At 38.4% G+C, this 24872-nt stretch overlaps 2 protein-coding genes across 3 annotated transcripts in view; one reads left to right on the forward strand and one right to left on the reverse strand.

Annotated features, from left to right (window-relative positions):
• LOC136265601 (phosphoinositide 3-kinase regulatory subunit 4-like) overlaps positions 1 to 22801 on the forward strand; it is a 38379-nt gene extending 15578 nt beyond the window's left edge. Inside the window, exons 16-44 of one of the 2 annotated variants that reach the window (XM_066060480.1) lie at positions 324 to 418; positions 532 to 571; positions 893 to 975; positions 1234 to 1303; positions 1532 to 1612; positions 1791 to 1863; positions 4201 to 4247; positions 14247 to 14348; positions 14563 to 14697; positions 15089 to 15226; positions 15343 to 15434; positions 15635 to 15719; positions 15777 to 15833; positions 16093 to 16136; positions 16812 to 16973; positions 17023 to 17080; positions 17166 to 17502; positions 18004 to 18075; positions 18128 to 18185; positions 18512 to 18571; positions 18804 to 18931; positions 18987 to 19074; positions 20666 to 20760; positions 21362 to 21466; positions 21573 to 21710; positions 21835 to 22004; positions 22110 to 22170; positions 22233 to 22285; positions 22458 to 22599. In XM_066060480.1, coding sequence (XP_065916552.1) covers positions 324 to 418; positions 532 to 571; positions 893 to 975; positions 1234 to 1303; positions 1532 to 1612; positions 1791 to 1863; positions 4201 to 4247; positions 14247 to 14348; positions 14563 to 14697; positions 15089 to 15226; positions 15343 to 15434; positions 15635 to 15719; positions 15777 to 15833; positions 16093 to 16136; positions 16812 to 16973; positions 17023 to 17080; positions 17166 to 17502; positions 18004 to 18075; positions 18128 to 18185; positions 18512 to 18571; positions 18804 to 18931; positions 18987 to 19074; positions 20666 to 20760; positions 21362 to 21466; positions 21573 to 21710; positions 21835 to 22004; positions 22110 to 22170; positions 22233 to 22264 — 2706 coding nt within the window. In that variant the 3' untranslated portion in view covers positions 22265 to 22285; positions 22458 to 22599. Of the gene's footprint in view, positions 1 to 323; positions 419 to 531; positions 572 to 892; positions 976 to 1233; positions 1304 to 1531; positions 1613 to 1790; positions 1864 to 4200; positions 4248 to 14246; positions 14349 to 14562; positions 14698 to 15088; positions 15227 to 15342; positions 15435 to 15634; positions 15720 to 15776; positions 15834 to 16092; positions 16137 to 16811; positions 16974 to 17022; positions 17081 to 17165; positions 17503 to 18003; positions 18076 to 18127; positions 18186 to 18511; positions 18572 to 18803; positions 18932 to 18986; positions 19075 to 20665; positions 20761 to 21361; positions 21467 to 21572; positions 21711 to 21834; positions 22005 to 22109; positions 22286 to 22457 lie in introns of both variants that reach the window. The other variant, XM_066060479.1, reaches the window with a different exon arrangement.
• A 105-nt stretch (positions 22802 to 22906) lies between these two features.
• On the reverse strand, positions 22907 to 24671 carry LOC136266287 (cytochrome P450 3A56-like). Its single transcript, XM_066061300.1, has one exon. The coding sequence runs from the start codon at positions 24581 to 24583 to the stop codon at positions 23069 to 23071; it is 1515 nt and encodes a 504-aa protein (XP_065917372.1). The 5' UTR covers positions 24584 to 24671; the 3' UTR covers positions 22907 to 23068.
• Positions 24672 to 24872: the final 201 nt, after the last annotated feature.

Raw genomic sequence — 24872 nt, forward strand, 5'->3', positions numbered from 1 at the left:
ATGTTTCAATTATGTACCATAATTGTCGCCAAGTGGGTATTTCTGTTATACAAAAGGTAACGTTTTGATAGACACTTTTATGTTGTCTGTTCTTAGATTAGAACCTTTTAAGATCAGATGCAACCCACTGCCAATAACTCCTGTGTGTATATATGTATGTATGTATGTTGTGAGGGTCTTCTATTTTTTTTATTAAATACAATGCCAAAACTTGAAGCTTATAAGCAAAACTATTATGCTTTTGTACAGAATGGCCGCTATTGAAATTTGTATTGCTCGGCTGCATTTGTACATTATACTGTGGTTGTTTGCATACTTTTCAGGTTCATTTGTCAAAGGACCAGTCAACCCGGGTCAGAGCTGATAGTGTGCGACTACTAGCCTACTGTTTGTCTAGAATAACCAACCTTCCCAGGAGGTGTGTGTATTGTGTCTGTCTGTATGTCTGTCTGTTCGTGCTGTGCATGGTGTGTCTGTGTGTATATATAGTATGTATATCATTGAACTAATTGTGTGTCTTTTTCATTCCAGTGATGCTAACCTATTCCCAGGATACATATTTCCACAACTGGTAAGTGAAAATGAGTGTACCTATTTGTCACTGCTTTCTAAATTCTAGACAAGTCACATGTACAGTACATGTACAGTACATGTACAGTACATGTACAGTACATGTAGTGGTGGGTCCCTCTTTAAGGCTACATTCAATAGATGTGTACCTCTGTCTCTAGTCAGTACAATTAGTATTTTTAAGCAATCCTTTAGAGAGCATTGATAGTATCCATCTTGAAAGGGTTTACATTGCATGTAGAGGATTTTGGACTTTCCCGTTACACGTGTATGCTTAGTAGCACTGTACGTCATAAAGTGGTGAGTGTATTAACTTGTTTAGAACTCCTTGGTGGGTGATCCTGAAGTTGCTGTTCGTGTGGCGTATGCTGAGAGCCTGGCTAGTTTAGCAGAGACCTCACAAAGGTGTGTGTGTGTGTGTGTGTGTGTGCGCGCATGCGTGCGTGCGTGTGTGGGTGTGTGCACTGCTTGCATGCGTGTCTGTGTGACATCATATTGCTAATGAACCTTTCTCAATTGTAGCACCCTTGCCAAATGTGCTATATATACTATTGTGTTTCCTTTTGTATTCTATGATTGTCTTTCTGTATATGACACTGTATGTGTATGTATATAGCTATAGCATCTTCTTTGTACACACTTGCATAATGGGATATGTTCTAGGTTCCTTGAGTTATCACAACACATTGCTAACCAGTCAGCTGATGATGCTGCCACTGCTGTGCAACTACAGGTGGGTGGGTAATGGGTATGCATGTGTGTTGAATTGAAACATACCACTTCTGTAATAAGACCACCTCATTATAGTGGCCATTCAAAGTAAGTCCCAAGTATAACTAAGATATATGTACTTCATGACCCTATTAACAAAGTTATCTGATTGTTGAGGTCAGGGTCTTACAGTGAATGTGTCCTGAGGTTTCACTGTACTGTGAATAGTCACCCTTTGTACTCGTTATAGGCTCAAGGAAGTTACGACACAGAACTGGCATCACTTCGAGACTCCATCCAGTCCAAGGTGGTCAACATATTCAGCGATCAGGTCAGTGCTACCACCTTCCCCTATTGCTAGCAATACTAGCCCCACCCCCACTATTACTAGCAATACCAGCCCCTATTGCTAGTAACACTAGTCTTATCCTACTGTTGCTAGCAACACTATCCCCACTATTGCTAGAACTATTAACCCCACCAATCTATCACCAACATTATCATTGCAGGAAAATGTGGTCAAGAGGGCACTGGTTGAGTCTGACATAATCAAGTTGTGTAGGTTCTTTGGACAACAGAAAAGTGAGTCTTACACCTATTGTATGTGCAGTTTGCAGACTTTAAAATTCGATCTGGATCTGCAAAAACCCAACACAATTGTGCATTTTTTGGATTCCTGTTTATTAAATAGTATTTTTAAAAGTTGTTAATTTAAAGGTGAAGTAGGAATTTGGCATTGAGAAAATAATTGTTATAGATCATGAGCTGAAGTAGGGACTTTCCCACTGAGCTATGCTGTAATACCATCATTCATCCCTTGTTTCACTACTTTTTGTTGCATAGATCCTACTTCATTTTTAAATTAATATTTTTTTTAAATACTAGTTTGTCTAGTTTTTTTGTTGTAGCACAGCTAGCTACAATGTAACTTGTGACTGTTGTATTAGAGTATATCTCGAGAGGTGTGCAGCTAGCCTGACCATAAGGGGTGAGGTCATCTTGTTTACTGTAAAGTAAACAGCTAGATTGGTAAAGAGGTATGGTCTCTGTACTCTATCGCTATTAGTCCACCTAGATCTTTAGTTGATGGGCTTGGTTGCGAACCTATCGCTAACTTGCAGATATCTTAGCTAGTATATCTCTTATAGTAGTGCCCAGAATGAAACGCTTCTGAAACCCAGCTCTGAAATAATTCTGTGGCATCTTTATTATGTTGCTGAAAGAAAGTGTTGATACAAAAAATTTATGCCTCAATATGGTTTCGTTGGATGAAGAAGAAGACAAGTAGCCCGATTGAAGATGAAAGAAAAGACAAAGCACGGAGGGCCTACACTCGTCAGAACCCCAAAAGGCACATCCCACTGTTGAGTTTGTTGTTGTGGTGTAAAATGGTGGCCGTGTGCTGCTTCGCTTGGCCTCTAGCCTTGTGACTGTGGTCAGTGAGGCAGTCAGTAAGGCAGTGAGACTAAAATTTGAGTTTTGGCGATTTTTAAAAATTTTATATCAGCCACGTGTAAGTGTTTTGTTGTATTTAATATTGTTTTACGTATTATATGGACTAGTACTATTCCGTAAAGGTGATTTTCGTGGTGTAAAATGTCTCTAGGATGATTTTTAAAGGTAGAATTTTGGGTGGTGCACGAAATTTTCACCATGATCTCTACTTAAACGGTATGGTACTTTTGTTATTTATAAACTACTTAGCCAAGTGCATGCTCTGGTAAAGTTTCAGCCTCATATTGGGAGTTACAGCCCTACAAAGTGGCAACAAAAATCAAATTGTACAGCAAGTATGTATGGGGAAATTAGACTACAGTCACTTACTAAAACAGTTGTAACTTATGAGTTCAATGATACACAGAGTTGAAATTTGCACTATCGTGTTTGCTATGAGTAAAGGAATCAACTACTGGGTAAGTATTACCTTGTATCACCTTTCTTAACTACATACAAAGGTGAAATTGGTAAAGAAAGATTGATCGCGTACTATTGTTCTCCGACATGATGTAAACAAATGCCCATATGTTCCTTATCCTTACATTTACTGCAGCAAAAGAAAAGTCTTCAAGCTGTTTTTGAGTAAGCAAACAGGATGATATCCTGGTGTTTTATTGTTAGGCTCTTCACAAAATTTAATATGCTACTATTTCACCCATTGTATTCAATTGTAAAGTTATGCTTGCATGATTGTGTCGGGGTTTTTGAAGATCCAGTCACAAATTGTGCATTACCTACTTACTGTACATAATCCCTTCCATTTTTACTAAAGCTCCATTCCTTGTAAATGTCTTTCAAGGCTATGTCATGCATGTGCATGCGTGCAATTCATCTAACTAAAGACAGCACCAGTAAGTCATCACAGAAGAACTTAATGTAAACTACAACTCTAATCACACACGCGCGTGCACACACACATACGCACGCACACATGTTCACGCATTTGGTAGTATAGTGTATGTTCAATGTCTAAAAGTAACTTATAATCAAGTCACTTTAGATGTTTACTGTATTGTTCCTTTCTTGAGTGTTTAGTTTTAATCAGATTTGCCTTCCCTTGCTCCCTACGTTCAACTGATAGACAGCCTGCGTACCTGTTTTAATTTTAATCATAAATTTTGTATGAATTCCATTCCCAATGCCACATTGTTCTAGAAATTTTGATACTGGTCAGGTCTAGTGTATCTGCAACACTTCTGCGTACTGTAAGTAACTCAACAGAGGTTGTTCCCTTTTATGGTATTTTAATGTAGAAACAAACAACGTAAACTCACACACATGCATGCACGCACGCACGCACATACCTCTATGCTGCTTCTTTGACCAAGAAATGTGATAATTTTAGTGCTTGCTTGTCCTTCATGTTTGTTAGTATCATCTTAATATCAAGATAAACCAACTGTTTTCTTTTTGTCACTGTAGCTAAGGATGTACTACTGTCTCACATGATAACATTTCTCAATGACAAGGTGTGTATGTGTGTGTGTGTGTGTGTGTGTGTGTGTGTGTGTGTGTGTGTGTGTGTGTGTGTGTGTGTGTGTGTGTGTGTGTGTGTGTGTGTGTGTGTGTGTGTGTGTGTCCAGTATACTTGTGTCTGTACTAATACTAACTGTCAGGTGATATCACAATAAATAAAATTTATCTCTATGTAATTCAAAATACGGTATGTATCTTACAGGTAAAGTTCTTTTCAAAAGGTGGGCCTTGTATTCCCCTCCCCCCCACTGTACTGTGTACTGTTACTAGCAAACATTTAATCCTTTTTTGTCAGTTACAGACATAGGGCATGCACTTAGCTCGAACATTTGAAGCTTTTTCTCAAGCACTTGCATAAGACAAGCATACAATATTTCAAAAGCTTCGAGTACAAAATAAAGTACTTTAAAATTGGAGCAGAGCACACAACTCTTATTTTCATGTCTGTACATTCTTCATTATGTGTGCATGCAATGTATTCTAAGCCACTTTATCAAAAACCTTAAGCACAAACTCAAAGCAGAAATGCTTCAAAACAAATAGAGCTTGAAAGCGCTCATCCAGAACTTTAAAATGTGTACTTGTAGGCACAAGAGTATGCTTGTAAGTGAGTTCCATTATATGAAATGGGCCAACAATGTCATGATAACTAAAACCCACAATCACAAGTGATATGATAATGTATATAAAGGACAGCCAAAGGCTGACAAACTGTCACTTGAAAATAAGTAATGGTAATTATTTAAAATTTTTGCAAGGCCATTTATTGGCCCAAAAAGTTAAACAACGAAGTAGTTAGTAACGAGAGTACCATATTTCCTCATATAAAAGCCTGGGCATGTACTTCTTACAAGTATATTAAAAAAATTGAAATTTTCAATTAGAGTAGGGACCATAACACATCGATAAAAAGTACTGAAACAAGCTGGTGTAGTGTATGATATTAAATCACAGTAAAACAATAAGTTATAGTTATATCCCGGTACGAGGGTGATATCATTGTTATTACACGAGTCCGAGGCGGAGCCGAGGACGAGTGTAATAACAATGATATCATCCGAACATACGGGATATAACTATTTTATATCCCAGTGCGCTGGAGTGCACAGAAGTTTACGGATAGTAAATCAAGTTCCGGTTGGAGTTCCCGTCACTGTGCTCAAGATTTCGTCCGAATTGTGTGGAGATTCTACTTCATAGCTACAAGAGAGACCTTACATACTGCCTACAAACTGTAGCGAAGGGCGGTGTTATGAAGCAGCGGTTCCAGGTACGATTCGCTTTCGTCAGAAGTTAGTATGGTGGTGTCGCGTGGTGTGCAAGAGAAAAATAAAGACCAACAAGTGGCTACCATAGTCCGAGATAGAACGATGAAGCTAGAGGAAGTTAGTTCTTCACCATAGTGACCGTTGGGAGTGATTGCTGGAGCGAAAATCGTCACGGACAATTCTTGACATTTATTAAACTATCATATTGGTAACTTGTAGTGTTATTATGTAAAGGATTAACAGTTTTCTTGTAAGATTTAGCTAGTTTTAAGTGCTGTATTGGTGTGTTTTGTATCAATATTTCCTTATTTGGCTCTTTGTTCCATTGGTAAACAATGCCATTCGCAGTTATTATGATGTCACGAAAGAGACTGAGTGGCTCCGCAACAGGGTGATAAGTTAGTTATCACTGGGTGATAACTAATATATCGTACAGTAGCAGCGCCGCTCTGTCTAGCTGTATGGTTGTTATAACCCAGCGCGGTGCTTTGATACTCCCACGCACTGGAATGTAAGAAGTGTTATATCCCTACTATGTGGTTTTATCAATGTGTTATGGTCCTTACTCTAATTAAAAATTTCAAATTATTTTTGTGCACTTGTTTGTTAACTCTTTTTGTAAATAATAATTATGACTAGTGAACCTATGCATACTGTATCAAAAGACAGAAATGGTGCCATGCGCCCCAGTTATATCAATTGTCGTCTGAAAAGTGAAGTATCCATTACGCTTCGTTGTCGGCTATGTTCAACCCATTACACAGCAGTATGAATCAAGAACTATTCGAAAAGCACCTCTACAATCAAAATAGCCACTGTGAAAATACAGATGATTTCCATTACGAAGAGAAGCCATCACGTGCTACCGCCAAATCGACACTTTTCGCTGTCAGCAAAGATGAATGGGACACAACGGAGGACACTGGTAAGTCCATGAAGAATGCATTATACATACTGCGGTATGCCAAAAGGCATCTCTCGGGCCGAAGCGACATCAAACAGTGAAAAAATCAACCAGTAGCCATAGCTATTATCGAGTTACGCTTGTCTGAAGGCATCAGTCAGTTAGTTACTCAGTCAGTAGAAAATTCCGTTAAATAATTGTTTTTAAAAAATTCCATAGCAACTTGTTGAAAGCATTTCTGGTTGATCTGAAAGCTTGTTTGGGCTTAGTTTTACCTAACCAATACTGCCTCATCGTCGTCAGGGAAAATTGAGGCTTGTTTTTGGGTGATATTATTTTGTGGGCCACGCCTACTCCTTTATGGTCCCTACTATATACAGTACAATATACAATACTATCATACTGTATGATAAGCCATTCGTGAACCAGCTGAAAAATCTTGTTGCTCCTTGTAGCAGCTGCTGTTGACATAGATATGACAAGTCACAGATTTCAGTAGTTGTAGTAAGGCTTGTTCGACAATTACACTATGTATTAAGGTAGCACCCCCTGAACTTCATTTAGGACCTAAATGCTGCTTTTATATGAGGAAATATGGTATGTAATAGGGAGGGAGAGTGTCGAACTACACTATAGACTGTGAAAAGTGAGCCCGTAAAGTAGCCCACATACCTTTGTTTCTTCTTGTAAACCTGACCGCTGTTGATTGTTTGGTCTGCATGGAATTGCAATGGCTGAAATTCCATCTAGGCATGTTGCTTTCACTGGTAGAACTGTTGAGGCAGGGGATAGCAACCATGGGGAAACCTTGATGTTTGTTTTCCAGATTAGCTGCTTGTGTCTCTCTCTTTGTAAGGCAAGTCCCTCTGCGAGATATACCATACTTTTCTCGAGTACACCGCTCTTCACTCAGTAGTCATGTATACAAAGTGCACCCACTGTGCTTATAATTAGTCACCAATAAATACTAATCACTAAGTTGTTTGAACAATGCTACAGGTATAGGACTGTATGGGCTCATTTTTCACAGCGTATAGCACAGTTCGACACTCTATATACTCTTGTTAGTAGGGATAGACAATTTTTGATTAGATAATTTCTTTAAAATTATTGGTACTATCTGATACCATTTTGGTTAGAAAATCAAGCAAAATATACTGCAAACACAACACATGGTTTATTCATATAATTATAAGCAATGAAGCATGAAAGTACCATTTACCTATAGGAGACTAAGATGTTCATAATACCAATCATAGCCAATTTTTTTACTAACTGGTCATGTGATTTACCAGTATCAGTATTGGCTCTTGAGTATTAATACTCTCTTTGAACTGCATCATATCAGTGGTGTTGATAGTTTTGGTACTGTATTGCCCATCCCTAGTAGTAGTTAGGTTTGATGTTTTGTTATGTTTTATAGTGACCATCATTTCTTTATCTGTGATGGAACCAGGGATGAAGTGAATGGCATCGAAAATCTTCTTTGGCATATTTTATAGGTTTTACTGTATATGTACAAATTTTCGAGGGATGTAATTTTCACAGATTTTGTAGCTGCTTTGCTCTCTGCAGAATTTTCCTATAAACTGTAATTCATTTCCACAACATGTTTTGGTCCTCATACTGTAGGGTACATCCCTGGGTATTATTTTAATCCTTATTACATTACTGGTAAAATGACACTGGATACGTAGCTATGGGATAAACAGTTCAAAAATAAGTATTATTATAGTTCTTTGTTTACAACCATGTGTAGCAGCAGATATACAGTATTTACTTGGTTAAATGCCACGTTGTTAATTTACCTTACTTCCAAAAATTGGCACAACGACTTCAAAATTGACCACCACTCGATGCTTGAAAGCAATGTTAAAGCTTTTATTTTCAAAATCAACTGTGGCATCACTCAAGTGTGGCTACTATTGAAGGTACAGTGTGTAACCAAAGAAATATGGTATCGGCCTTAAGGATTAGTGGAGATTCAAGTTTGGTCATTGACTGAAGTAATTAAATGTGTGCACATGTAGACGTCTTCCCTTGTCTGAGTACCCATGACCCCTACATGAATTTAAAATTACCAATGTTACCTTAGACTTTTTTTTTTTTTTTTTTTTGAGTTTACAAACAATTCTTTACATGGAATATAAACATTAGCCTGTTTAGATTGACATCAAAGACTAACTACACAAGGATAAATTCTCCAACTATATATATTATAGTTTGAGATTCACTGATATGACTGTTAGCCAATATTCTGATGACCAATATTATCTAGCCAATTAAATAAACCAATCCGATATGATAGCAAAGCTTCCCTCAGACAATTTGCTAAATGGACTGTAATCAACAGTTGACAATACACTAACTTGTGTACATAAACGGCATCTTTACAATGTTTCTAAAAAAATTACTATAATGACTTGAAACACAGTGAGAACTTGTAATGCAGCCAGTTACAATAAGGGAAGGGGCATCTAGGGCAGGAAAAAAGGGAACTACAGCCAGTTACAAGCCTATGTTAGTGAATTTACTGATCTTGTGGTGAAGAACACTTGAGAACGCCTGCTAAAGGAACTGTAAATCAACAGCACAGTGGTTGAGGCATGTCTAAGTTTATTTCTTGGATGATTTGAATACGTTTAAGGGTCCAATACAGCAGATGGAGGTTGAGAAACATGAGGAAAAACAATTGCGATGGCGCCACTGGCAAGATATGCACAAGATATTATCCCTGCCAGGCGGAGAAGCAACTCAGGAAAGTGTAACAGTGATACCATTGTTTGTTACTAACCCAGCTTTGTAAACAAACTGAACTAATCTTACTTCAGTGAAGCATAATGAAGCGTGAGTTTTGACAGTATGAAGCACTACAGGCAACAACTCTTGTTAATTGTTTTCCTGCAGAACGTTTCAGTACTCTAACATGATATAAAGATTAATTGCATGACTAAACCCACGCCCCAATCAATTACTGAAACGCTAAGTAGCTATTCTGCTTCATTTTCAAATATGGTCCACCCGGCATTAAATATACCTCTGTGATCAATCCAGAAATTGCAACTAAATGCGTGCCTCGACTATCAAATAATGAAATTTAAAATGGCTATACCACTTCAGTTTCAGCTACATGCATATGTTCCACCTATTATACAGAATTGCTAATAAAGAACAGGGCAAGAAGTACCTCTTCAGTTAATTAAGTGTGAATTTAAGCACCAGAGCCAAGACATATTACCACCAATCAAAACCTATATTGTAGTAGATGAGACACCAAGGAGACTAAGGTAAGTCCATGATGCGTGAATTGTAGTGCTGTGGTTGCCAATAAAGCACATCTCAAGTTGAAGTAACATCAAATAGTGATAAAACCAAGGCCTTAGCCTTAAGTTACATATGGTTGGCTGAAGGCATCAGGCAGTTGGTTAGTAAAAATTTTATAGAAACTTAGAAGGGTTTGGAGTCACTCTGAAGACACTTATGGACTTGGTTGTGTCTAACTAGTGATGTCCCAATAAGAGATTTTACCCCCCCCCCCCCCCCCCCGAGCTATCCAATCAGCAGATACTGAAGTTCACATCGTGAGACTGATACCAGAAGTAAGGATTTATATAATTCCTACTCTTGTGTTTGAGTTACACTATATGAAATAGAAATGAAATGCCAACAGTGTCATGATAAATATAACCCACAATCACAAGTGGTTTGGTAGTGTATATAAAGGAGTGTGAAAGCTTGACTTGCATCATACATTAAGGTAATAAGTTCAGTAAAGAATTTTGGCCCTATATATAAAACAACAAAGTAGTTAGTTTGATGGTGGATCTTGTCTTGATCTGTTCATCATTACATTGAATAATTTCCAAATGGCTCAAGGCATGTAATGCCTGCATGCTATTAGGAATTACATGAGGAAGGTGAAGTTGAAATATCAACATGTAATTGATTAATTACAAGGTCATAACAGCCATTTATAGTCCACGTGACACAAAAAGATCAAAAATCTTGACCAGTATAAAGGCACCACATGGCTCCACTTGACCGGTTCTTTGAAGATAAAATGCAATGATGAACAATCACTCCCTGCAGCTTGCCTAAAAGCTATGTACATAGTGTGTGTATACATTAGACATGAGTACATGTGTAACAATGTCCAACTGCTGATAGAGTGGTAAGCAACACACAAGTAGAACAGCAGCATGAAGAAAAAAGACAAATGTACAGTGTTAACCACACACAGGGACGGGTGGGGGGGACATGTTGATATTTCAACTTCACCTTCCTCATGTAATTCCTAACAACATGCAGGCATTACATGCCTTGAGCCATTCGGAAATTACATTTCGGAAGGCTCTGTTTCATATGAACATGTAAGTTTGAAGTTACTGGGAGTTGGCTGACTGAACTGTACACCCGAAGGATGTTCTGTCAGTAGTCTCCCTCTTATAGAAGGTTTGGAAGGTGCCTGTGGATGATCAGTCAGCCACATTCAAGATGTCTGAAACAGATACTCCTGCCCAAGCTGCAGAAGAACCGCTCCTCTGACGGAATGAGCCTTGAAGGTATTAGTATCAATGCCTGTTTCTGACAGGCACGTTTATAACCATCTTGTGATAGTAGAACTGGAGACAGGAGAATGCTTTCCAATGAGTGAGAGAAACAGGTAACTGTTTGACTGGTCTTTTCTATATGAAGCAGTTCTCTCCTCGTAATCTCTAAGTGATGTTACTGGGCATATTTTCCTGTCTGATGGAAAGGATGGGAACAAGAAATTGGCTATAGCTTTTGAAGGACGGCTCTGTTTGGAGAGATGGGTGGGTTGAAACATCACTCCATTGTATGTATATGAACGTGTAGAGAGGTCTAACTTTGATAAATCTGCTGATCTTGATGGTCGTGTCAGACACATCGACATTGCTGACTTTAAGGTAAGTTGCCTTATGCGCTTTATTTGGCTTGCAGCTTCGATGTAAAACTCTTGAACTTTCTTCAGAAAGTATTGTACATCTGGTGCTCTGCTCATGTATAGCTGTAATGGCAGGCATAAAGCTATCTTTGTACCCATGTACATTGAAGTTAGCGGCAGCAAGTTGACTGTTGAAGCTGGATCTATGTTTTGAAGTGGGGTTTGCTTCCAGTAAGCTTCTTTCATATAGCAACTTAAAAATTCCTTATATATTGCAACAAAGCTTGCATGAAGACAGTGTATAGACACTTTACTACTCTGAAACATCAGGTTCAGGCCATTAAACTTGGGCAATACAAAATCTAAAAAGTAATAGTACAATTTCCAAATAGGATTCTGCATTAATGACAAAATTTTCTCAGTGACTAGCAAATTGTCTTTCTGTGTAGCTGCTTGAAAATACTGTAACAGCGCATCCCACTGTTCAATCATTCTAGACACACAAGAATGAAGGGATAGCCAACGTGTTTGACTAGCTCTCAGCAATTTGTGTGGTTCTGTCTCAGTGAAGTACTGAAATTGTTGTAGTTCTGACTGCCGTTTTGCACTATGGCAAAAGTAATTATATACATCATGTAATAAATCTTCAGCTGTCCGTGGCAGTTTCTCACAAGCATGTGATGCACACAGGTGTGCACTATGACATATACATCGCATGAAATAAATATCTGGAATCCTTTTTTTTTAACGCGATGCTACACTATTGTGCTCCCCAAACATAACATTAGTGGTATCAGCGGCAAAACCAATTAAATTACCTACAGGAATTCCTTCCTTCTCAAAGGTACCACAAATAGTTTCATATAGTGTTTCAGCATCGCCACTACTTAACTGCACAAGGTCAAACAAATCGCATCGCACTTTTTTGGCCTCCTTATCATACACTCTTGTTACAATACCCAGTTGCTTGCATACAAAAATATCTGTAGTTTCATCTATGATGACAGAAAAGTATGATTTCTTGAGAAGTTCTACTAACTTTGTATGATAGTGGGATGCCAATGCATTCTTAACTACACATTTCATCTTTGTTCGTTTACACTTGAAGTTAGCAGCTATTTTTGAGTCTGGACATAAAATTGGCAATAGGTCACTAAGATGGTCCATTAGATTAAAGGACAAGTCATGCTCACTAAGAAACGCAGCTGCTCTTAGTTCAGCATCCCGAACATTTCTTTCCATTGTTTGATCCACCAATACTGCATCTATTCGGACCAATGTTGGGTCAATCAGTTCACCGACTCGCTGCACATGATATTGGGCTCTGCTGTGTTTCTTTAGAGCAGTAACTGTTGCTGCCAGTTCTTTCTTACACACCTTACAATATGCTTTATCTGGCTTACCCTTCACTTGCTCTAGCCATCCTTTAAACATTTGATATTTCTCCCACTGCTTTCGATAATTCTGCTTGTAGTTTTTCTTCTTTTCCACTTGCTGTTTCTTTGATGGTGGTGGGACAACCTCACAGTCACTATCAGTGCTACTTTCTTCTTCCTCTTCTTCGTATTCTTCGTTTAGTCCACAAATTCGCCCAACTACTGAACTTGGAGTACCATCCATGTTATACACGTGCTAAGCGTGGTGCTAAGTAGCGCGCCAATTCTAGCGTGAGTCATCATCACGTGTCCAGAATTTTCAAAATGTCAACGGAGCGAGCTACAGAACAAGTCGTTGGTGAGGTCGTTTGAAATGAATGTGATACAAGAATTAATTAAACCGTGTATTCAAAGCAAATGAGCCCACTAGGGCTAAAGTGTTAGCCAGTTCACTACGTGAGTGCGGATGGGAAAACCATGTACAGGAGGTGAGCCAAAGCAGGGAGAAGTCATTCAATCTGTGTGAGGACAAAGAATACACGTCGATGTGAGGTGCTGCTTCAGTGTTACGAGTCACGTGACATGATGTGGCTAATGAAGTGATGTCTACACTTTCGAGGTATCTGGTCTAGATGGACTGCCCTTGCCACCACCCCAGCACTAGGTGTTAAAGTGCTGGACAGCTGGGAATACCAGCAATCAAACAGGACCACCTGGCTCAGCCAGGCGACCCTTGGAGCAGGCCAGATCGATATGTGATGTTATAGGACAACGATTAGAAGAACGATGACCCCTCAAACACATCACTGCAGATCTCAACAAAGAGAAACAAAGTCTACATCGCAGCCAAAAGAGACATCTACTGTAATTGATGGAGCGTTTCTCAGCCAACATAAAAGCTAGCTTCCTAAATACAGTTGTAGCAGTGGGCCCCATGCCACCTGTTGCCGCAAACACTAAAGGAGGTAGCAAGTAGCTATAGTACACTGGTATATATACAGCTGTAAGCTAGCTGCGATGAACAGCAGCATGTAGCTACCTAGGCACAGCCATGCACTTTCAAAACATATTGTGTATGCTGTAGTCCTCATGAAGGTGGACTCATATACGCATTTTTAGTACCTTGCACGCCAAGTCCACCTATTTATAATGTGTGGGCTTGGTGCATGCTGTGTTCGGAGTAAAAAGCATGGGACTAAGTGGTCTATGAACTTTTTATGAACAAAATAATTTTTTTCTGTGAACATTTAAAAAATTTATCTGGCAACACTGAGTAAAATTGCCATTCTCATTTTTGCAAGGCCTTTATTGGCCTAATACACAAAACAACAACGTAGTTAGGTTTGATGGTGAATCTTGTCTTGGCTTGTTGATCATTACAAATGCAAGGAAAATGTTTAATTAAGAAATCATAGAATTAAAAGCAAGGAAGATCACCTACACCAGTGGCTATACTTACATGTGACTCTCTGTGTGTGCATGCATGCGTGAGTGTGTGTGTGGTCTGCATAAATATTGTTTATTATCTTGTTGAATAGATTGACTGGCAACTTCATGGACTATTCTTTGATGCTATTGTTGACATAGCCTCCTACGTTGGCTGGCAAGGAGTCTCCATGTTGAGGCCGTTACTAGACCAAGTGAGATACCATGTTCTCTCTATGTGGAGGACTTCTAACAGAACATCTTTGTCATTCTCAAGCTTTAGTACTAAGGCCATATTCATATGTTCACAGGTGGACCATAGTTAGTACTGCCCCTATTTAAAAGTTTAACTGTACAATTGCTCCCTACCCTTTCTGTGTATATGTACTGATGTACACCCTGTACATTGTATTCTCCTGGTTATGACAGGGACTGAGTGACCCAGAGGAGACGGTAGTGTGTAAGGCACTCGAGGCTATCACAGTGTTCTGTGAACAACACTTGTTTGATCACCAGCGACTGCTAGAAGTGTTTACTGAGTCAATTCCCTTCCTCTGTCACCCAGTGAGTGTGTTAATTAATTATTTCTCTGTGTGTATGTGTACGTATCTGTAAGCATATATCAAACTTACTACATGTTACAGTGGAACCCCTCTATTGCGGACATCTTGGTTATTAAAGAAGTATTCTGATTTTAGTGTAATACAAATGGGACCATGAACAAGTTTCCTGATTATCGAGGTGTCCACATTTCATAGTGTCCTTTTTTTGAGGGGTTCCACAATAGAAATGTCCATACATACTAGAGGTGTGCGATATATCGAAAAATTATCAATATCGCATACCCCTAATGTATCTGTACAATGCATAGCTTGTTCTGTTATGTAACTTAGTAGTGATATTTAACAAACAATAAGAGCTTCTGTAGGTATGAGTGCACTGATACTTGTTGTAGAACATTTGGATCCGTTATGGATGTGTCGGGTTAGTATGTGCAGTTGCCAGGCAACTAGACAATGTAGATGTCCTCTGTTACCTGCTACCCAAGCTAGAACTATACATCAGACAACCAATCATCCAGATTAGGGAGGAAGTGAGTGTGTGTGTGCGTGCGTGCGTGTGTGCTTGCATGTGTGTGTGTGTGGTCTGTGTGTACGTATGTGTGTATGTGTTAGTATTTAAATGCGTACATTATCTGGCTGGGTGCAGGCAATGCTGTTGAGTGTTCTGAAGGATCCACTACCTCGTGCTTTGTATGATTATGTATTGAAGAGTAGTAAACTGAATGAGATCATGGAATGGTAAGTGTTGTGTAGTGAGTGCATGTGTAAGTTATATATATTTATTAAACAGTATGGTAGCACTGTTTAGTAAGTCACACAGAGCTATGTTGTAATAGTATATCTCTTGTTTTGCTAATTTTTATTGCTGGAATCCTACTTCACTTTTAAATAGCGTCTAATTGTACTAGTAAATCATCTAATTGTCAATATTCTCACAGCCTAACAGACAGACAGATAGCGAGGAACTTAGCAAGACCAGGCTACCTAGTACAGTACTCCAGAATAGATAAGGACCTTGAGTCTGTGAGTGTCAGCTATACACATTTTTTGTCAGCTATAATGAATGTTATTTATTCATAGATATTCCAGCGGATGAAACCACTTGGTTTATGTGACCACCACGAGGACCAGTTAATGGTAATGTAACATGTGACTTGGAGGAGGGGACCTTTTTCATAGATTTTTCATATTCCCGAGTTGGTAACTCATAATTTCCCGTGAATTTTATCAAACCTGTACCAGACTACTACAAATAGGTTTTAAGATAGCAGATTATTACTTTACAGTTATATTCATAGTATCAGCTAGCCTATAGTAACATGTACAATACTTGTGCTGCATGTTACAATCCCTGAATGGACAAGGTAACCAATATTACACAGGGGTATTGTTACAGGCACTAAAAGAGTCAATGAAGAAAGTGAACTACGCTAGGCAGTAGTAAGAAACTTGTGTGTGTGTGTATGGAGTTTACCACATGCAAGCTCAAGTACTCTAATACAACATACATTTATTATTTTTTTGCTCTACAAAACAGTCTCTTTTCTTTCTGTCAAGGGTAAGATTTGAATAGTCGAGACCTTTATTACCAGGATCAGATGTTTTAATGCTTCAGATATTTACATGCATACAAGCATGTGTACATTGTGGGACACCTGAGCTAGAGTTAGGTGATACACATCATATACTGCTAGGATTTGCAACATTGGAAATATTTTTGTGGATTTGAAAGTTCCTGCCCTTCAAAATTTAGCCACACAGTACTTTATCTTATAAGTATGCAGCGTAGATGTAGCAACCTGGGGGGGTGGAGGGCGGCCCTATTGATTTTCTGGTTTTAGTTTGTAAAAGGATCAAAATACTCTAATAGAACAGTCAGGTGCTCTAATAACGTAATTGACATCAGAAGGCTAAACTTTCAAAATTTTCCTACAAGGGCCATGCCCCCCCAGACCACCCTAGAGAGATCATGTTTCTCTTGCTGAGTGTGCGCTGTACCTAGCTTGAAACAGAGTCCCCTATCTTAAAATGTCTTGCTACACCATACATGTGTGTGTAGTAGTAGTTCACTTGATATTTTGGTTATGTGGTGTGTTTATGTGCACACTGTTACAGCGTGATGGACGTTCCTAAATCAGATGGTGTCACTAATTTGAAACTACATTCTGTTTCACTGAATGAGAAGAATTTGAAGCAATTTGCTGATGGAGCTATAGCCATTGATGGAACAGGATTAAACACACCCTCCAATACTGGCTCAGTGCAAACTGCTAAAAAGTATGTCATATCTCTAAATTTAAAAAGTATTTTCAACCTCTGTTTGCAGTAGACGAAGTAATACTATGCGTCATAGCAACACTATTGCTGTTGATTCCAACCCAGTAGTAAGTTTTAATTGAAAAGTAATTTAAAATTATTTTAAAAGTTCTCTGTCTAACTAACTAAAGTGACAATATCTCTTTACTGTAGAATGATGACTGGAGTGTAATGTTTGGGGAACAACCCACTTCAAAATCATTGCCACCTCCAGCAAGAAGAACATCCAATCAAGCTTCTCCGGTGCCAGAGAGAAGCCACGACAACAGTAGCACAATTAAACCTCCTACAGCAGAGAACCTCTCTGCTAGCACTGGCTCCATAACTCAGGACTCCTTGGCCAGTCCACTACCAGCCACTGTTACCACTTCAGATATTGTGGATTATGGACGTAGTAGAACAAGGGCCCATAAGAGGTCTCGCTCTTTGGAGAAATCTGCTAACTTAAGTACTAAAGCATTGGATACTGTCAATACCCAAGCACCAAAATGTACGTATGTACGTATGTATGTATGTATGTATGTGTTCTCTCACACTTTTCTTTATCAGTAAATAACTCATCTAATATGAATATATTTGGTGTAAATAATTCATTTAAGGCCACGAAAAGTTAATTATATATTTCTGGTTCCCTTCCTGGTCATTTTTTTTGTTGAATGAATTGTGCAATCACCATACAGTAATTCATAATATTTTATATCTGTTGAAAGGTTTCCATCTTATAAATACTTTTTTTCTTATAAAGATGCACTAACTTTATACATCAACTTTGTTTTTCCCTATACTGCTACGTCAAATGTAGTGTACCACATCAAAAAGTTGATATTTTAAAAAAAGCCTGGTCACCTGGTCATTTTGGGGAATTGGTAGGACCAGAAACATAAAATTAATTTTGCACGGCATAATATGACTATATTTACGTACGTACTAACACCCTAACCACTGCGTACACTACAGATTGTTCATTGCATACTTCACTACATTTCATTAGCTGCATTGAAGGCCAAGTGTTCTACTGATCTTGATGAGCTGTTAAACTTCAAGGTGAAGCAGTATGGTGAAGGTAACAATGATAACTTGTAGTGTTACTATTACTAATAATATTGACATTGTAGATATGCAGGTTATGGAACTGACATCAGATGATTATCAACTGTTTAACAGCGTCTCTGGGTACAGTATATGTGTAGTGCGTTGTGTACGTGTGTGTGTTTGTGTGTGTGTTTATTTGTGTGTGTGCGTGCGTGCGTGCGTGTGTGTGTTTGGCTGATTTACAAACTCCACTGCCATATTACGTACACACATACAGGGAGTACTTTGTGAATACAATGATTAAGTCTAAAGTTGTGTAGCTTTAATGACACTGGACATTGTAGATAGTATAAAATATATGACAGTTATGTAACTGTTATTGTACATATCAGTAATTCCATTGAGTGAACAACTGTCACCGTAATATCCACACGTGTTACTACTAATATGCTTGCGTTCTCTTATAGGTGGTCTCCAAAAGGACAACTTATTGCACATTTTCATGAACACAAGGCAGCCATTAACAAGTTAGTAAGATCATAGACAGTGTGCCCTCAGGTTATCTGTGCCCTTGGGTATCAGAAACTGAAACTACTAAACAGTGTTACTGCTATGCCCTATTAGAGTAGTGGATAGGAACTCTATATTTAAACTTAAACAAATGGGTTGAACACTTTTAGTCATACAGGGGTTAGGATCTCTACTACATTGTGTGTGCATCTCCTGTTGTAATCCCCTCTGTTATGCACTACCCTCAAGAATCCGTACCACAAAATACCACAATTTGTATGCGACGTTCTCAAATGATGGAACAACCAAATTATGGGATGGAAGCAAGGTTGAGGGGAAAACCCTAGTCACCAAATCAAAACTAACCTATCACCAAGGTAACAACCCAATACTTGTAGAAACACTTCAACTAAACTGTGTTGCCTTTTTCAGGTGGTGGCCGTGTCAAGACAGGTACATTCTGTGAGAATGGTAGTTCATTAGCTTGTGCTTCTGATGATGGGCTAATAGCATTGATCAAGTGAGGCTGCTGTCTCTTATGTTAGTACAGGGAGAGTTGATTATCCTAACCTCGATTATCTGAACTCCAAATGATTGCTCAATTAAACATTTTGTCAACAAGTCTTTATGTAATGAAATAGATCAAAGCTCTGTATATAAGTGAACGAATGATTGTTTATTTATGTAGGTTTCTCATTTTACAAACACCCCTCCCCTGTATTAATCGGATAAATAACTCTTCATTGTATATGTTTTCGTAACAATTGTGTATTGCTAAATTCTTGTGTGTTTGCGACAGAAAACACATGCAGATGATGGTAGCATGCACTTTGCTATTTTCCCTTACATACATTGCTCTTAGGTACATGAAGATATAACGAGTGACCCTTGCTCACCTTTGGCTCTTGACTGTTATATTAGAGTGAACTTACTTTTTGTTTTGACAAGTGTACACACGCACACACAAACCTCAAGACATATGAATTGTCAGTTATCTGAACACTAGGCAGTTCTCAGAATATACGTACCATGTGTCACATTTACATGTGTGAATCACATGTGTTTCATGTGCCTATGACCATCTCAGCGAAAACCCGTGTAGTTCGCACACCTCCAATTTTTTTTTTTTAATTTCTCAATATTATCTGCATTGTCCAAGGAATGGTTCACCAAAGTTTCAGCCTTCTGTGGTGAGTAGTTTTGGAATTACAGTGCTAGAAAGTAGGAAGAAGAAGGAAATCGATTTGTACAGTGACTATACTAAAAATAAACTACAGGTGCTTGCATTCGCAGCCATAACTTCAATTTGGATTAGTCTACAAAGTTGGAATTTGGCTTACAATGTTCGCCATGGATTGGCAGATCAACCAAGGTATAGTTTTAGCCCTGCAGTCACTTGCGCATAGGCGTATGAAGACAGTTTTGTTGAAAAAACAGCGACTATTTTGTTTACGTTTGCTGCATTGTAAACAAACGCAAGTGACACGCAAACTAATGGGGCTGCAGAAATGATACAAAGATTTTCGAACTCTCCATGAGTAGGCGAATAAGAGAGTTTTAATCGATTTGAATCTTCCTTCTTCGAGTACTGGCCTGATAAAAACTTGCATATTTTTTCTTGTAGCACGTGTAATTTTATGAATTATTTTTAAATGTTGATTTTCTCAATACGCATGCTTGTGCAAACTAGATGAGTTGTCACTGAGATGGTCACATATGGCATTTATTATGTCAGCGAGGCAAACACAAGAAGTTGAGTCTGTAATACTATTTTTTTGTCAAGTATGTTCGCAATTTCTTATAAAATGACTTGATCATTAAAATCTGCATCTACAACAGTACGAATAACTTACCGGGAAACAAAACAGTGTTGATATCTAAGTGTGGCCAAGAATGAATGTACAGTTAATGTAACAAACTGTATGTACGTGTGTGCGTGCGCGCATGCGTGTGCACGCGTGTGTGCATGCATGTGTGGGTGCATGCGTGCGTGTGTAAAATAGCAAAGAGTGAAATGTAACTTGGATCATTAAGTAATCATCAATCTGCATTCAGTATTTGTATGATTCCCATCAATAACTACTACATGTACGGTTGTCTCACACATACAGGACAGAGCCAAGGGAAAAGTCATCATTATATTCCAGACAACAACTTGATGTTTACAATGATGGGTATGCTGTAGAGATCTCTCACTTTAGTTCAGGTTTGTACTGACTGTAATGTACAGCTAGACCTCTCATAACTCAGATTCTTCAATAAGTACACAAGGAAAAAATCTTCTATAAGAAGGACAAAACTTTTGGTCCCAACAGGTCTGGCTCCATTTGTATTACTGCTGAAAGAACACTCTTTATTGCAGCAATTTTGATCAAAAATTCTCAAGTGTCTGCTATAGGGAAATTCCATTGTATACCTTTCTTGCTCTGAATACATATGTACCATTACTACTTTTCATAATTCAAATTGTTGGCCCCAAAAATCTCACTGTTTAAACAAATATTCAACAGTTTGTCTGAAACTCAATGAGTAGTTGAGGCTCAATGCCAGAGTAAGTTCCATATTCCAAGTTTCCAACAGTTGTGGCTTTCTTACCTAGGCAGGGTCTGTGATTTTATTCTGAGTTTTTGTTTCAAGATTTTAGCCTTCTCACAAGTCAAACAGTTCTAAATCTTCCCAGCACTACCACAAGTTTGTCATGTGATAGGAGTTGTAGTATGTATTAATGAATAGAAGGGTGCCCGTTTAACAGGTTCCCTTGTACACCGTATACACATTTATTACATACCTCTCTCCTATGTGTATAGGCAGTGAGAGTGTACTAGCTTTCATTACTACAATGGGTAAGATATATGGATGGGACTTGAGGAGTCAAGACGTGGCATGGAAATTATCAAACATGCCAAAATATGGTAACTCTGTAGTACAACATCTTGTGTATACGTGTGTCTGTAAATTTTAGCATACTACATAGTGTGGGCTTTTTAGTACTTGTGTCACGTTGTGTGTGTTGTACAGGTTTGGTTACTGCAATGACAGTTGACCCTCATCAGAACTGGCTAGCACTTGGTACTAGTCTAGGCTATCACCTCATTTGGGACATGAGATTCCAACTACCCATCAGGCAGTGGCAGCATACTGGACATGGAGAAACCAGTAAGTGTGTCTGTCCATGTGTGTGTGCGTAGACTGCGTACATGCATACGTTTGTGTTCACGTGTTGTTAAATATTGTGTGATGCGTCTGTAAGTGTGTGACTATACGTGCCACTCCTGTACAGGTCACATACACAGGGTACATGCACTCAGTGCTAACCCATTCCATCACGCATCAGTGATCAGTGCTATTAGTGGCAATAATGAGGTGTCCACTTGGAACATGGAGACCACCACCAGACAGAAGATGCTCTGGGCCAGCCCCTTACCACCATTTTCTAAGATGACCGATGATGTAAGTTACAGTGTATATATGCATAATAATACAGCTGTACATACAATTTTTTTTTTGTTACCTATATACACGTAAATAAGAGATTTTTTTTCTCTTCACTTCTAGCCACTCCAAAAGAGTTCAGTACGATGTTTGTGTGTGGGAACGATAGATGAGAATATGGTTATCCTGACAGGAGGAACAGACAGGAAGATTAGATTATGGGATATAACTAACCCAACCTGTTCCTCCTGTTTAGTAGCTCCTTGCAGCCGAACTGAGAAATTAACAGTGGACTATAAGTAAGTATATAGAAACAACATTTAAAAAGGAAGAAAGGGTGAATTCAAGGTGGCTGTTATCTTTGTGAGGAAAAGTGATACTGACAAAAGGCCCCTCCCTTTCTATTTCTGTATATTGAGTTTTGTAGAGTGATGTATAGGCTAAAGTACAGCAGTGTATTATTCATTACAGGGAGGGTGTCATAGAAGGTATAGAAGTGATACAGGAGAACAGTACAGTTAGGAGGATACAGACCAGTCAGGAACTAGTATCACTAGAAGATCCATCCAAGGCACATCTTGACATCATCACAGACTTGGCAATAATCAGAAGTACTCAACAGTTAATAGCTAGCAGCTCTCAAGATGGAGTACTGAAACTATGGAAATAGTCTAGCATGTTGTACCATTAATCATATCAAATTTTTATTGTCATAATGTATATTAATTTAATTTCAATTTCAGCTCTATAAACTACTATCAAACTGTTGTTTCTATTGCTGCTTTAAAAACTCAGATAATTATTTTTATTGATAAGTAGTGTAATATGGTCACCCCCAAAATGCTGGCTTCGTATATATTTCACTGAAATATTATAAATTATGGTGTTTGCTAGGGTCATTTCTCAATGTGTCACTAACCATATCATACCATGAGTTTATAATTGATACATAACTTCATAAAATTACTATTCAGTCAAAGTTTACTATTGGCTACTGAAAGTACACAAGGTTGGATTTTTGTATGGATTCACATAGTAGTGGTGCAGTCTAGTATGTGTGTAGATAAAATATTGTATACTTGTTATATCTTTGTAATAGCAAGTTGTAGGTGTCTGAGCGGGCAAACTTGAAAATGGTTTTCAACTTCGAGTGGAACTTCAGTATCGACAGCTCTCACAAACTTGTAATCCTTGAGTAGGTTGATGATGGCCATTTTTATTTTGATATGAGCCAGTCGCTTACCAGGACACATCCTTGGCCCTTCTCCAAAGGGAACAAAGGCAAATGGATCATAGGGGACCTCAGGGTTACGACCAAATCGCTCAGGATCAAATTTCTCAGGGTCAGGCCAGTAATCAGGGTTATGATGTAAGTTATGTATGGGTATGTATACCACAGTGTCTTTAGGAATCACGATACCATTGCTAACTGTGCAAGTCTTTGAACACATTCGTGCCAACATGTTTATACCAGGATATAGCCTGAATACCTCACGTAACATCATTTCAGCATATTCTATATTCTCTGCTGCATCATAAAGTGTAGCATCAGGGTTGGCATCAAAATAACTGTTGATCTCTGTGATCAGTTTGTCTTGTACATTAGGATGAAGTGCTAACAGGTAAGCTGTGTAAGTAAAGTGATGAAGAACACCTGATAATACTATCACAAGGGTTGTAGCAATGATTTCTTCTTCAGTTAGTTTGTTAGTACCGTCCTTTGTAGAATCATCTTCAGCATCAACAAGAAATTGCAGGAGGTCTTTCCTGGATTGTGTCTTGGTTTCTTTTCTTTCTTTTACAATTTTAGCAGCTACATCTTGAAGTGGGTCCCACTGCCTTGCTAATGACGATGTGGAAACAAATTGTTTCACAACTGGTGCTAGCATTGGAAAATGAGAAAGAAATGCAAACACTTTTTCTTGGCCGTACAAATTCCCAAAAGTTTTCTGCAGTGTTTCCACAATGACATTGGAAAGTTCATTTGATCCATTTTGAAGGTTACACTGTCTACCTAACACAGTACACAAAATGAATTCTATAGAGAAAGCATTGAAATGCTCAGTGACATCAATACTATCTGCCTTACTAGAAGCTTTAACCATAGCCTCTTTGAGGTTGTCACAGCTTTTGTCCATAGTCATCGCAAGATCTCGTAGCTTTTTACCAGTGAAATTTGGTGAAATCATTCGTCTCATTTGTTTCCATTTTTCTCCACCAATGGTGGGCAGAGATTTGTTATATTTCAGCAAAAATTTTAGTATGTTACAAGAAGATTGAGTGCGATCAGAAAAGATATCAAAATGTTTCACCAATACATCCTTAATAACACGAGTGTCTTGAGTAATTATAACTGGCATTATACCGAAATACATCAAGTAAGTTTGACTATACTTTTTGTGCCATTCCTCATAGACTTTGGGTGCATACTCTCCTTTTAAGACCTGTCGAAGATTTCCGAATACGAATTCTGGTGCCGGGCCAGTGATACAGCTGAACTTCTTAGCTTGTATCTTGTAGGGCCAATAGTAGTGACTGTAAAATAGATAGACTATCACCAATACTAGTACTAGTAAAATTGAAAGCAGTAAAAACATTGTTGACTTATTTCCCACATCAACTAATTATACTGCTCCAATGTAAGTTAATGTTACCATAGCAAAGTTCAATGTGACAACCCACAATTATTTCACACTCTTGTTTACACCTATATGTAGTCAATGGTTATTGTACTAAATACCCTATGTACAAATTTGGTACAGTTAGACAATGGAATTTCAAGAATGCTTTGATATTACAAAGTATGTCAGGTTTTTATTGTGGTAAGAGGCCTGTGCACAGCTGTCTTGACTCCTATATAGTAGGGCTGGGCGGTATTGGAGTTTC

The sequence above is a fragment of the Dysidea avara genome, chromosome 9 (genome assembly GCF_963678975.1).
Source record: "Dysidea avara chromosome 9, odDysAvar1.4, whole genome shotgun sequence".
NCBI lineage: Eukaryota > Metazoa > Porifera > Demospongiae > Dictyoceratida > Dysideidae > Dysidea > Dysidea avara.

Excerpts from the sequence above, each read along its gene's own strand:
- LOC136266287 (XM_066061300.1), bottom strand. The coding sequence starts at position 24,583 with ATGTTTTTACTGCTTTCAATTTTACTAGTACTAGTATTGGTGATAGTC.